This window comes from Grammomys surdaster, unplaced genomic scaffold, assembly GCF_004785775.1.
Source record: "Grammomys surdaster isolate TR1022 unplaced genomic scaffold, NIH_TR_1.0 125612, whole genome shotgun sequence".
In the NCBI taxonomy this organism is placed as follows: Eukaryota; Metazoa; Chordata; class Mammalia; order Rodentia; family Muridae; genus Grammomys; species Grammomys surdaster.
The window spans coordinates 1,050,117-1,062,921 of record NW_021620455.1 but is presented as its reverse complement, the minus strand read 5'-3'; the positions used below and the strand labels follow the sequence as shown (position 1 = coordinate 1,062,921).

The 12,805-nt window shown below is 48.7% G+C and overlaps 1 protein-coding gene across 2 annotated transcripts in view; it reads right to left on the bottom strand.

Annotated features, from left to right (window-relative positions):
* Positions 1-3,189: 3,189 nt before the first annotated feature.
* The window catches only part of Lrrc27 (leucine rich repeat containing 27), a 29,580-nt gene continuing 19,964 nt past the window's right edge, over positions 3,190-12,805 (bottom strand). The window contains exons 9-11 of one of the 2 annotated variants that reach the window (XM_028787164.1): positions 8,848-8,966; positions 7,457-7,580; positions 3,190-3,539 (exon numbers count right to left, since the gene is read on the bottom strand). In XM_028787164.1, the coding sequence (XP_028642997.1) occupies positions 3,393-3,539; positions 7,457-7,580; positions 8,848-8,966 (390 nt within the window). In that variant the 3' untranslated portion in view covers positions 3,190-3,392. The remainder of the gene's footprint in view (positions 3,540-7,456; positions 7,581-8,847; positions 8,967-12,805) is intronic. The other variant, XM_028787165.1, reaches the window with a different exon arrangement.

The following is a 12,805-nucleotide window of genomic DNA, read 5'->3' as shown; positions in this document are numbered from 1 at the left end:
ACACACACACACACACACACACACACACACACACACACACACACACACGGAGGCATATATAGGCATGCACACATGCACTCATGCAGGCATGAAGGCCATCACACCTTGGCCTGCCTCTTCTTTTTCTGAACTTACCAAGTCCTGTTGCCTGGGCAGTCCACTCAATAAAACCTGACTTTGTCAGAGCTGGGGCTTCTGAGATAGAATCAAAGGCCCTGGTCTGGGTGGAGACATAAAATAAGGTGGTGATATGCAGGCCCTGGAGCTGGGTTCACTAAGCACTGTAGTGTGTAGGGCATTGACACCAGGGCTCCCTGGAGTGGGATGGGGGGCTGTGGCTAGGTCACTCTTCCCTGAATGTCCTCCATGGCAAGGCCTCATGTAGTCTTTGTAGCTAAACATCCTGGACCTCCACAGGTCAAAGAGCTCTGGGAAATTGGACTGGTTCCCTTCTCGCCATCCTGCAAGGGCTGCTCTGAAGAGATCCTATACCTAGAAATAAGGATAATTGTGGCATTCTCCCACTAAGAAATATCTCAAGACTAGGAAGAGAACTTGCCAGAAAAACACTAGCTAACGGTATGGACTCTCGGACTCTGGTTAAGATTGCAGTCTTCTGTGTGACCTTGGAGAAAGAGGGGATGGGGGTGAGTAGGGACTGCCTGTCAGCAGCAGTAGAGCAGAGGCTGGAAACACAGAGCCCCTCTCCCCAGCCCCCAACCCCCGCTGCCACTCCAAGCAGCCTGAGATCAGAGATCCATTTTACTATAGATCTGAGTTGGGGAGATTTTAACATTTAAGTAGTGGGCGAGGTGTGGGAAGGGAAAGACACTCAGGAAAAGGATGAGACAGAACCAAGCATGTTTGTGGCCCACTTAAGAGAGTCACACTCAAGTGCCCTTACAATGATATGAATTTGATGGTGTCTGAAGTTATGTCTCAGAGGCTGCGAAGGAACCTTTCCTTCTTCAGTACATAAGATCAAGATGGCTCCTGGTGTGCACTGGATAGGCTAACAGACAAGGTAAAACTCCAGGTCACAGAGTTATGTGGAAGTTGAGTACTTAATGTAAAAATTTTTATAGTTGTCTTTGTGAGATTCCACCCAAAATTCTAAGTTTCTATCCAGGTAGAGTGAGGCCATATTTGAAGGCCATACACACATGAGCCTTAACCATGGTTCATTAGTATTTTAACATTCTTGGGAACTTCTTGGGATTTAAAGTGTCATATGAAGAGAAGGTGAAGGCAACAGGGCCTGGAGAAGCATAGCTATTTTATGATTAAAGTATCCGGGAGCTGGGAGGACTGATTGTCTCTGTGACAGGAATGCACACTAGGCCGGCCTGGAGAGCCTTCCTCATTGTCATTGCTTATGCGTCTCTGCTGCCTGTTTTGTTTTTCTGAGTTCTAACTCCAAAAGCATCATTTGTCTCTCTTTTCTTTCTTCTCCTCCTCCTTTCTGGTTTAAGACAGGGTTTAACTTACTCTTTAGGTCAGAGTTGGTTTAGAACTCACAGAGGTCCACCTGCCTTCACATCCTTAGTCCTGCCTTCACATCACTTAGTCCAAGGTTCTCTTTTAATTAAAAAAAAAAAATAAACATCTTGGTTTGTGTGTGTGTGTGTCTGTGTGTCTGTGTGTCTGTGTGTGTGTGCGCCACGGCACTGTGATGGCCACAGGACAACTAGTGTAAGTTGGTTCTTTCCTACCACGTGGGCTCTGGGGACTAAAGTCAGGCCATCAGGCTTGTCAGCTTTTACATCTGAGCCGTCTCCCTGCCCCCCTTCTCCCTCTTTCTATGTCTTGTTTTGAAGTCAGCCAAGCTGCTAAGCTTGCTTGCCCTAACCTACAGGGCATTCTTTGCTTCTCTGAAGGTCCACCCCACCCCCATGTAGCTGCTCACAGCTGATTATCACTAATTTTAAAACAATGTCTCATGGGCCAGGAAGATGGGTTTTACCAGTAAAGGTACACATTGCCAAGTCTGATGACTCCAATCCTCCAGGAACCCACATGATGGAAGAAAAGGACTCCTCAAATTATATACACGTGTGCAACACACACACAAATTTTAAAATGGCTTTCTTCTTACCCCTTTCCCTTGTCCCAGAAGCTGCTATGATTTCCAGCTTTCCTGCCTTTTCTCTCAAACTCTAATAAAATGGTCCTTAAGCTTCCAAGTCTGTTTTTAAAATTACTTTTATTTTAGTGTGTGTGTGTGTGTGTGTGTTGCCTACATGTATGTGTGTGTATATCATGTAAGTGCCTTGTACCCACAGAGGCCAGAAGGGGGTGTTGGATCCCCTGAAACTGGAATTACAGATGATTGTGAGCTGCTGTGTGGGCTCTCACCCACTGAACCATCGCTCTAACCCTTCAAATATGTTCTCAAATTCTTTTGTTTACAAGTCTAATAAATCCAAAAGGGGACTCCATGTTCCCTGGTTATGTGCTCAGACAAACACATCAGCAGAGTAGAAGCCAGGAGAGGAGTGACCACCCTCTGACCCAAATCTACCAAGAGAGGGGTTATACCCATTCAAACATCCAACATTTACCAGAAGACCTAGAAAACCTGAATCTCCCAGGGTGAGAGGCTACCCCAGCTCAGATACTTCAAATCCAGGAGAGGAATGTTCATCTTAGACCATCCCCAGAATCTATAAGGGGAGAGAAGTTCCATAGATACTCCAAGGATCTAGAAGCCAGGGGCCCAGTCAGCATCAGGTCAAGTCTTAACCAGAACTTACACAAGAGGAAACAGAAAGCCTGAAGAGTTCTGTCTGTTCCCAACATCCTGAAGAAAAAGCCTTGAATTTATAGTCACCTTCAGAGTTGCAATTTGCTATGCAGCCCCTGAATGAGTGGCAGAAAGATTATAGGAGTGGCGTGGCATCAAGAGGAGATTTAAAGTTGGGGGTGGGCAGTTGCTCAGGGATCCTACAGGGCAGAGGCATGTATGGCTCTATGTGTCACTACCCTGTGTAAACAAAGGGTTAAGCCATAGGACACTGATTTGAACAGGATAACCTGCTCCATTAAGCCCCATCTGAACAAAGATGGAGCTGCAGAAGTCAGGCCAGCAGCCTCCCCTCCCCATGGATCAATGGAAATTAGGACACCCTTGTGGCTTGGCTGGAGGCTCCTGTCAAGCGGATTGGTGGAAACAGCAACAGAAGAGAACAGTTTGGCTTGCTTACAGCATTCTTCCTTTTAATGCAGCTAAACCTTCTATAGCCTCAGAAAGGAGACAGGTCTATTAAAAGCCGCAGCCTGGGGAGCAGCTGAAGACCCACCAGTCGCCCAGGGCCAGTCCCCACAACCACATAGGGGACAGCAGCTCCTCGCTGTGGGAGGTTCTTGTCATCCCTGCTGACAACACCACTTTCCTAGTATTTTGTGTTAAAAAATATATTTTGAGGCTGTGATGCTGGTGGGTGAAGTGAAAGGTTTCCAGTGAAAGATGGAAATGGATGGTCTTTGTTCAAGGTCATCTCCAGTTTCAGTTTCTTTAACTCCTCCTGAAGTTTCTTAGTCTTTGGGGAGAAGAGGAAGAGGTGTGAGTTAGACCGGCAGGACAAATTAATCCCCACTTTGGTGCATATGAGGTGTGTGCAGGGGATACCTTTGCCCTAAACACCCACAGGCTGCATGTTAGTGTAGCCTCCTCAGTGGTGTGAAGGGGCCACACAACCTGGACATCTGGTAGCTCTTGCACTACCCTTTCTACAGAGTTAGCAATCTTGTGAGCCACTTGCCATAGTGTCCCTTTCCATGCTCCCCAAGACTCCTGTGCAGGCAGCAGTATGAATGAGGGAAAAGAGGAGTCCACCCTGGTAGCATACTACTGTGGCTTGTGATGGGATATCACCCTAAACATAATCCCAGCTAAGGTTTCTAACTGCCCAGGAACAGAGCCAGCCAGCCAGAGAGGGCCAAGGAAGGAAACTGCCCAGGCTGGAGTCAGGTGTGTGCTTCGTGTTCCGTGTTCCCCAGCCCATCTGCCAAGCAGGAAAAGGTAAACTCAAGGGAGACAGCTGGTGGTCACAGGTGGGCAGTGTTATCAGTAACGAAGGTCTTCTCACCTCTGCCTGCCCAGTGTCTGTCTGCTGTGGCCAGCTGCCTGATCCTTAGGTGGAAACCTTAACTCACCCCTCCACCCCTTCTCCTGGTCTCCTCAAGCCCAGCCCCACCATCCTGGCCCAGCTCCGAGGGATGCCCCCACACCCCAGGAGCCTCAGCTCAGCTCTCAGGTCCACACCACAACAGTCAGCATTGCTGTTAGTTGGTTAGTATCTGCCTCCTGGAGCCTCATTTTAGACTTTGCTGTTCCCTTTGTGCCTGTCACTTGGTGTTTCCAAACTGGACATCTCTCCTAAGCCCCTGCTTCTGTACAAACCTGCTTCTTGTAGCCAGATGCTCTGGTACCCTAGCCAGCAAGGTCTCCTGGCTTTCTTCCCCTTTCCTTTTCCTCCCCCCACCCTTCCTTTTCCTTTCCTTTCTTTTCCTTTTTTCCCTTGCTCTGCTCATCCCTCTCAGACAACCTCCATGGCAGAATTTACTCCGTGCCCTCTGGAGAGGCTGGGCAGGACGTAACACTTTTGTGGGCCTGAGTGTCCTCAACAGCATTTCTGCTGCTCTGGCCTCATCTTCCATCATCACTCTGACATGGGATTGTTCAGTCCTTGGTCAGGACATCAAGCTCCTATCATGCAGACTACCCTTTCTCTAACTGTGCTTTTTTCTCTTTTGAGACAGGGTGTCAGGTAGGCCAGCTGTAGCTTGTGCCTCACTGTGTAGGCGAGTATGACCGTGGACTCCTCCTCCTTCTCCCTCTACTCCTAAGCCCCGGGATTGTAAGCATGTGCCAGCATGTCTCCTGTGCTGCAGAGCAGCCTCAGGGTTTCACACATGCTAGGAAAGCTAATTTTTTATTTTTAAATGTTCCTTCACTTACTCTGGCATCTCCTGGAATATGCTAGCACATGTTGAACCTCCTGGACCAATCCTCTAGCAGTTGTTGCCTTAAAATCTTGTTTCAACTCTGTTGTCCATATCCCCTTTTCTTTACATTGTGCTTCTTGGGCATTTATTTAAAAATCTCACCTCCAGGCACTTACTGTGCTTCTACCAATGCCCAGGAAGTAATGTTATCATCGGTGTCGTCATCATCATCATCTTCTTCACATTTTTTAGATGTGTTTGCTTTATGTGTATGAGTTATTGCCTGCATATATGTGTGTGCACCACATGAGTGCCTGGAGCCAAGGGAGGTCAAAGATTGCACTGGGTTCTCTGGAATTAGAGTTAAACATGGCTGTAAGCTGTTGTGTGGGTGCTGGGAACTGAATCTAGATCCTCCAGAGGAGCAGTGCTCCAGCCCTACTGTGTGTTTCTTAAAGTTGGTATCTGTTTATCCCTTTTGGCTTTCCTGCAGACTTGCTGAGGCCTCTCCTGAGGGCCCAGTGGAGGCTGGTTCCTCATTCATGAGGATGAGATTCCATAATCACCATACCTCATAGGTGTTGCTGGGCACCCACTGGCCACTCTGTATTGGGTTGGCTCCAGGGAATACCTGTGCAGTGTTTGTCAGGAGAGTAAGGAAGGCTCTTCCTACTTTGACAGGGGCAACCTATCCGGCTTGTGGAAAGCAGAGGCTTTGTGACAGCTGGGTAGCCATGTAGTCATGGCTCCCTTTCTAGGTCCCTAGGCCCCCAGGGTCCCAGGGTAGCTCCTCCACATCTACCTGCTCACCTGGGGGCACACTCCCCAAGTGCCCTCCCCCACCAGGGTGACAGGTCCTTTCCCAGAGCTCAGGCAGGCATCGCATGGCCATTGTCACCATACCTGATTCCCCAGGAAGGACCGGCTGTGCTGGGTGGGACAGTAGAGACAGCAGTGACTGCCCAGGGACAGACTCTCACCTCTCACCTGCTGTCCCTATGTTTGCATCTTTTAAAAAAACTTTTGTATTAGTTCTTTGAAAAACTGTCATGTTTTCATCATATTTCCCCCTCTTCCAATTCTTCCCAGATCTACACCCCTCACCCACCTAACTCTGTGACCTTGCCCCCACTTAAAACTCATTAAGACCAATTTGTGCTTCCCAAATAGTCATTGGTGTGTGGCTCACTGAGGCATGGTACATTGACGAGGGGCTACACTATCACCCAGGGGCAGACCCCTAGGGCATCCTCCCTCACATGGCTATCATTTGTCAATAGCCTTTCTGCTAGGAGTAGAACTTGGAACCAAATCCATGCTGCAATTGGATCTAGGTTTGCATTCTTGTGTTCTGGGGTTCTATGGGATAAATCTCACAGTTGGCTGGTGTTTTCTTTCTTTCTTTCTTTCTTTCTTTCTTTCTTTCTTTCTCTCTTCAGGCTCTGAATGCTATATCTCTAGGGACTTTCTTCTTATAAAACTTTGCTGGCCTCAGTATGTGCTAGGATACAGGCTCAGTCATTATGCCAAAGGTCAGATAACAGTGACTGAAAACCAGGGTGTGTGGCTTCTTGGGGGAAGCTAGAGCCTAGTGCTGTAGACTCCCTGCAAGGGTTACTGGACATCCATGGTTTTCACCTCAAAGCTCTCCTGCCTCCATTGTACCCGTCTAGAAGGGTAGCTCCAGTTTCATTTCTTTCTGGCTGTGGAGGGGCAGTGATTAATCTGGCTGCAAATGTGATGTGCTGACTTGGAAGGCTCAACCTCATGGTAGGGTTGAGGCCAGGGTTTACTTTTGTCTATCGGGAGAGAACAGACATGGAGCCACAGATAGGCTGTCAAGAAAGCCTTGTCTTGGGCCAATGCCAGACTGACCCGGAACTAAGCAATGGTGGAGTCGTGGGCACCCAGGTACCAATACCACAAAACCTCTGCTTCCTTCCACCAGCTTCCTGTCAACACAGGAAGGGGCTCGGCTCTGTGCTTCGACCCTAAGCAGGGACACAGAGGCACAAGATGGATGCAGATGGTATCTATTACTATGTTGGGACGTGTTTAAACTTCAAGCATCTGGGAAGAGTTTAGGGGCACAATTTGCTCTGTTTAAGAGCCCAGAGGCATGGTCATACGGATCCCCGTGGACTTGTTACAGTGTTCTCTTTCTAGGCAACAGCAATGAGCCCTTTCCAAACAGCTCCCTTTCAGCCAGCACAGGGCTTCAGCCCACCATCTGGGTGTGAGGCCTTAAACAATGACTCCACAAACTCGTGGAGTAGACCAGTTTCAGATCTGATGCCTGTCCTCAAAGGTCCTAAGCTATCATGGTCATGCCATTATGTCTGGTGCAGCTGAGGGCTCAAAATGTGGCCAGGCTATTCTCTGGAGCTGCCCCTGCACCCACTACAGACATGGCAGGCAAACCACATGGTTAGAGGATACCTGCTCTGCAGTGGTATAGAGGATTCCCTTCCATTAGTGACATATCCCCAAAGAGACCACAGATACTCACAGTTTCCAGGTCCTGGTTGGCTGTCTTAATGTCTTGCATTGGGTTTGTACCCAGGAAACTGCGAGCACGGATCTGCTGTGTGTGCCGCCTTATCTTGTCCTCCAGCTCTGCTAATGGTGAGGCACTGGAACACAGACACTTGGATGCTGCCCTTAGGCTAGAAGTTCCCATTACAGCCGAGAAAGTACCTTTTCCCTGTAGCCCACTAGCCATCCTGAGGCACCAGGTAGCTATGGCATGGCTCCTTGCCTCCCCCTAGAGATGCTGGGCTTAAGGGAGCATCTTTATCCACAGGGCCACTATGCTTAAACACCCTCAAGCTGGGGCTGGAGAGCAAGCTCAGAGGTTAAGAGCACTGGGGGTCTTACATAGGACCTAGGTTCAGTTCCCAGCACTCTCATGGTGGCTAACAAACCACCTATAACTCAGTTACAAAAGATATGACACCCTCTTCTGGTCTCCTCAGGCACTGTACACACATGGTACACAGACACACATGCAGGCAAAACACCCAGACACATAAACATAAATCTTTAAATACCCTCAAGTCCATGTGCGGCTGTGCCTATCTAGGAGCCTGTTCTATGCATGTGGAGAACAGTGTTTCTTTTCATAGGTCAAACAGATTTACTAGATTTACCGAACCTTTAGACAGAGCAGAACGTTTCATTGACCTGAGATTTTTAAACACATCTCTATCTCTGTTCACTGTGACTCTAAAGCTGCTATTTCTTAACTGTAAATGCACTGATTTAGAATGGCAGAAAGAGGCCATGGACCTGTCTAGATACAGGGAGCCCCTCACCATCTCCTTCCTGCACTGTTAGCTCTCTGCCACCTGCCCTGGACACTGCAATGCTTCTACAGGGTCCCAGTGGCTTGGCTCAGATCTCTCCCCTTCCCTGTTGGGTCTTTTATTGAAACCTAGCTTCCCCAAAGCTATCCTGAGCTACAGATGGATCTCCCAGCTGGCCAACTGACATGCCAGTACCCCTGTTAGTAGCCTAGTGTCCCCCTGGACAGAGGCTCTGATACTAGGGCATCAATTTCTAAGGTACTATGAATCGGTCTTCTCATGTGTTCTCCTGTCTTTTCTTTTGGCAGAACACCCAGCATACCACTAGGGGAAGGTTAGGTGTAGTCTTGAGGACTAAAAAGTCAGGGCTGAGGGTAAGACAAGTGCTCAGGCACTGGAATAGCTGGGGTAGAATGGGGAGCCTGCCTATAGGAGTACTCCTGTAGGGGAAGTCTTCCTGATCATCTGGCAGGGTGATAGAACTCCAAGGGCAGGGACCATGTCTTTCCAAGATCGCTCACTGTGCTGTGTTCACATAAGGCTGGACACTCAGAGGCACTGACTGGGGAGCCCAGAATGCACAAGTGTCACCAACCTTATCTCTATAGTTCTTTGTGCTGTCCCCTCTCCACCGGGCTTCACTTTCCCAAATGGACTCACTGGCATTTTCCCATAGTCTGTCAGATCTGTGGCAAAGGGAATCTTCGATGCCATCTAAAAACAAACCGCAACAAGGTATTTCCATCAATGAGTGAGAAGGCTGCTCTTCCCACAGGCCCACTTGCCAGGGTCATGAACTTTCCCTTCACCCTGTTAGGCCACCTAGGGACTATATAGAGCGGACATTATTCACAGGCATTCCTCTGTCTCTCAAAGGCCCCAACAACACAGGTTGGAGTACAGGCAATATCCATCAAGGATGCTGGGTATGCTCAAGGTTGCTAGAGTTGACCCAGGATACCCTGAGAGTCTGTCACATGACAGAAAACACACTACTATTAACAGGACCCAAGTCATTCATAACGGTGTGATTAAAATCACAAAGTTTCAAGCTAATAAATACATAAGTGCTGATGCAAACTGAGTGTATCAAGTATAGGCCTTAAACTCGGCCAGTCTGCAGGACAGAGTTGCTGGCCATGGATCTAGAAACTGTGAGTGGGACAGGTGATAAGCCTATAGGTGTCTCAGTTGTCCCCGATAGAGCAGCTGCTTTCCGAGGGATACTAGGGCACGTCCAGACAAGCCTTTTGGTACAGCCACCCCACCCCCACCCAGGCCCTAAGGCCAAGTAGTACTAGATCTTTCAACAGCCTGGAGCGCTCCCAGTTTGTTTCCAGGATGTCCCACAGCCCTTTGCCATGTTGCCACAGTGGCCCTCGTCTCTGATTTCACTGAATTGTGAGAACAGGGCATGGGGAGACGGGCCCAGCCCAGAGCAGAGACTTGTGTGCTCTCTGTAATATTAAGGATTTTCTTGAAGTCATGGCAACAGCCCACTCCTCACAGCCCCCTAGGCACACCTCTTATTTCTGGCCTGATGACTCTCAGGATTTATTGCCACTCACACCCTACTTGGCCTTCCTTATCCACTGTGGTCCATGTAGACACTGGACTGGCAGTAACCCTGCCTTCTGCCCTATAGCCTGGGCCATCTTGTCTCCTGACTGCTGTGGCCTTCCTCCAGGGCCTGTCTACTCCCAAGTCACAGACACACCAAATCCAGGCTGGTCTCCAAATTCTCCTCTCACTATGACCTAAGAGATCTCCTGTCTGCTCCCAGCTTCTCATGCCCAGTGCCTGTACCTTCTTTGCTCTGCTCAGTCTCAAGAGCCAAGCAAGGCTCAGCCCTAATCCTGGCTCCCTCTTAATAGTGGAGGCAAGGCAATTTCATCTTGTTTGGTTTCAGATCCTGGGACTAGAGACTAAGGTGTATATTTTGTATATCAAAGCAGACCTGGCCTCCAGGTTTTCCCTGAATCCCTCAGTTGCTACCTGGCACACCCTCAGAACTTTTCAGCCCAGGGTTTTGGCTCCAGCCCCTCCCCCTCTCTTCATCTCTCTGTGCATGCGCCCTTTCTTTCTCACCTTCCCCCTCTTTCTGGTGATTTCCCTGGCCTCGGTCCCTGGGGAAAGTGAACTAACTCACCTGAGATCAGCTTCCTAATAAACCTACATTTTAAATAATCCAATCTGGCTTGAATTGGCTCATTTCATCGGCAGAGAAATAACTTATCACACCTTAGTGATTAAAGAAACAGAAGTCCAGACTTGAGACATTTCTATCTTCCTCCAAGTCTTCTGCTGTAATGGCCAGCTTCCTGCAGAGCCATTAGATGGCACCTGAAGCTGTTTCTGCAGCTCCAGGCAAGCAGATGTGCCTGAATAGGACATGCTAGTAAGGGCAGCAAGGACCACGTGACCAAGTGCTGCTCACACTGCTGCCTCTGGGGGATGAGGTGGGGAACTAACCCAGTCTCAGATTCAGGACCTTTAAGTGAGTGTGCCTCTGTCTGCAATGTGCAGGGTCCGTGCATGGGAAGGCAGGTTGTGAGACTCCAAGGCTGACTTAGTAGAGTGAGATTGAGTGGAAGAGGAGGAGGGGGTGAGCTTCCTGCCAGGGCCCCTGCTATGCACTATCTCCCTGCAAGGGTGGACTTTGAACTCAGCCAGACCCTGCCTCCCTATCAGATCGCATCTTCCCTTCCGAGCAGATTTCCAGGGCTGGAACCTTATCTGCCAGCATGTGCTGTTCAAACCCAGCATGCCTGACACTCTGAAAGGCCTGGAACCCAGGAAGATGCAGTTAGGGGACAGGAGCCACCACACCCTTCTTTTACAGCCACCCCCACCCCGGAAACACACAGGGCTGGGACACAGCAGAATTCCACTTGCTTGCCGGCTGGGCTGTGACAGCTGCTTCACCATAGGAGATCAAAAGTCTTCCAAAGAAATTCCAACAGAAAGAAATGCATGATGGTAAGTCCAGGTGATTTGTTTTCCTCCATTAAAGTCAGACATTACTTGTTTTAAAAATTAAAGGCAAGTGTTTGAGGGGGGGCACTCATCTACATGATTTTCCTATTACAGAAAAATATAGGCAAGAAAAATTCATCCAAATACCTTATTCTCTAAGAACAACAACAAAAATGTAGGAGTTTGAAAATTGGGCAGCCTTTTAGGCACAGGGAGTGTTGGTGACTGGGGAAAGTTCTCATCAGCTTTACAAGGAGCGTCAAACACTCAATTGCTATGGAGGCCCAGGGGGGGAAAAACAGGCTCAAAGGTCACAGGCAAGGCTGTTGGCTTCAGAACAACACGGAAAAGAGAAATGTAAGCTTTTTCTGAATAAGGTGGTAGACCTGGAGTCTTACCAGCGTCCAGTCTCAGAAGTCTTTTACCAGGCTGTGCCTGCACAGGCTACAACTTACACACTCACGGGTCACAAGAAGCACAGGAAAGGCAAGTGGGCTCAGTCTGGAGCCAAACTGCAAGGGCATTTCCTCACACATAGTGACTACCCAGGCTTGGCACACAGTGCTCCAGGCTGGAGCATCAGCTCCGCCCAGCAGCCTCCAGCCGTGCTCAGCACCCTAGCACCCTCTAGTGACCTCCTGTCCAACTGCAGGATCCCGTACAAGCTGAGAACTCACCCTAGGCTGGCACAGGGACACACCTACTGTGAGTCCCCACTGTGTGTTTGTTTCTGCAGATAACAAAATATGCCACCAAACATCTCTGCTCATTGCTTCCTATCAGACTGCTGTTATCTCTGAAGAATGAACACAGACTCTTCAAAGACACTATCTTGTTTGTTTGTTTGTTTGTTTGTTTTTTGAGATAGGGCCTCATGTGGCCTCAAACTCCATCCTTAGTTGATTCTCCTGTCTCTGCCTCCCAAATGTTGGGATTACATCACAAGACAATGCCCAGTTTCTGTGATGCTGAGACTCTCACCCAGGGCTTTGTGGGTGCTAGGAAAGCCCTCATCACCTGAGAGGCATCCTCCATCTGCTTGTCCTGTTACTGAGATGATCTTCCAGGAGGCTGCTGGGAGCTGTGCTCACAGACTGCTCACAGTGCAGGCTTCTTAGCTGGACCTGTGGAGTAGCTCATACACGATGAGCTCATACCTCTAGCCATTTGGGTTTTCTCTTGGGAAGTGCTTGTCACATCCTCTCCCCATTTCTCTCTTAATCTTTGGTTTCCTTTAAAAAATATTTTTAAGAAGTTTTTTGTTTTTTTGTTTGTTTGTTTTTTACTTTATGTGTACTGAGTTCTTTGCCGGCATGTATGTATGTGTACCATGTGTATGCCTGGTGCCCAGGGTGACTAGAAAAGGTCACTGGATTCCTCCTAAGGGGACTAGAAGAGGTCACTGAATCCCTTGGAAGTTGAGATGGTTGTGAGCTACCATATGGGTACTTGGAACTGAAGCCAGGTTGCAGGAGCAGCAAGTGTTTGTAACCACTAAGTAATCTTTCCAGCCCTCTTTGGAAAATTTTCATCTCTCTCTCTCTCTCTCTCTCTCTCTCTCTCTCTCTCTCTCTCTC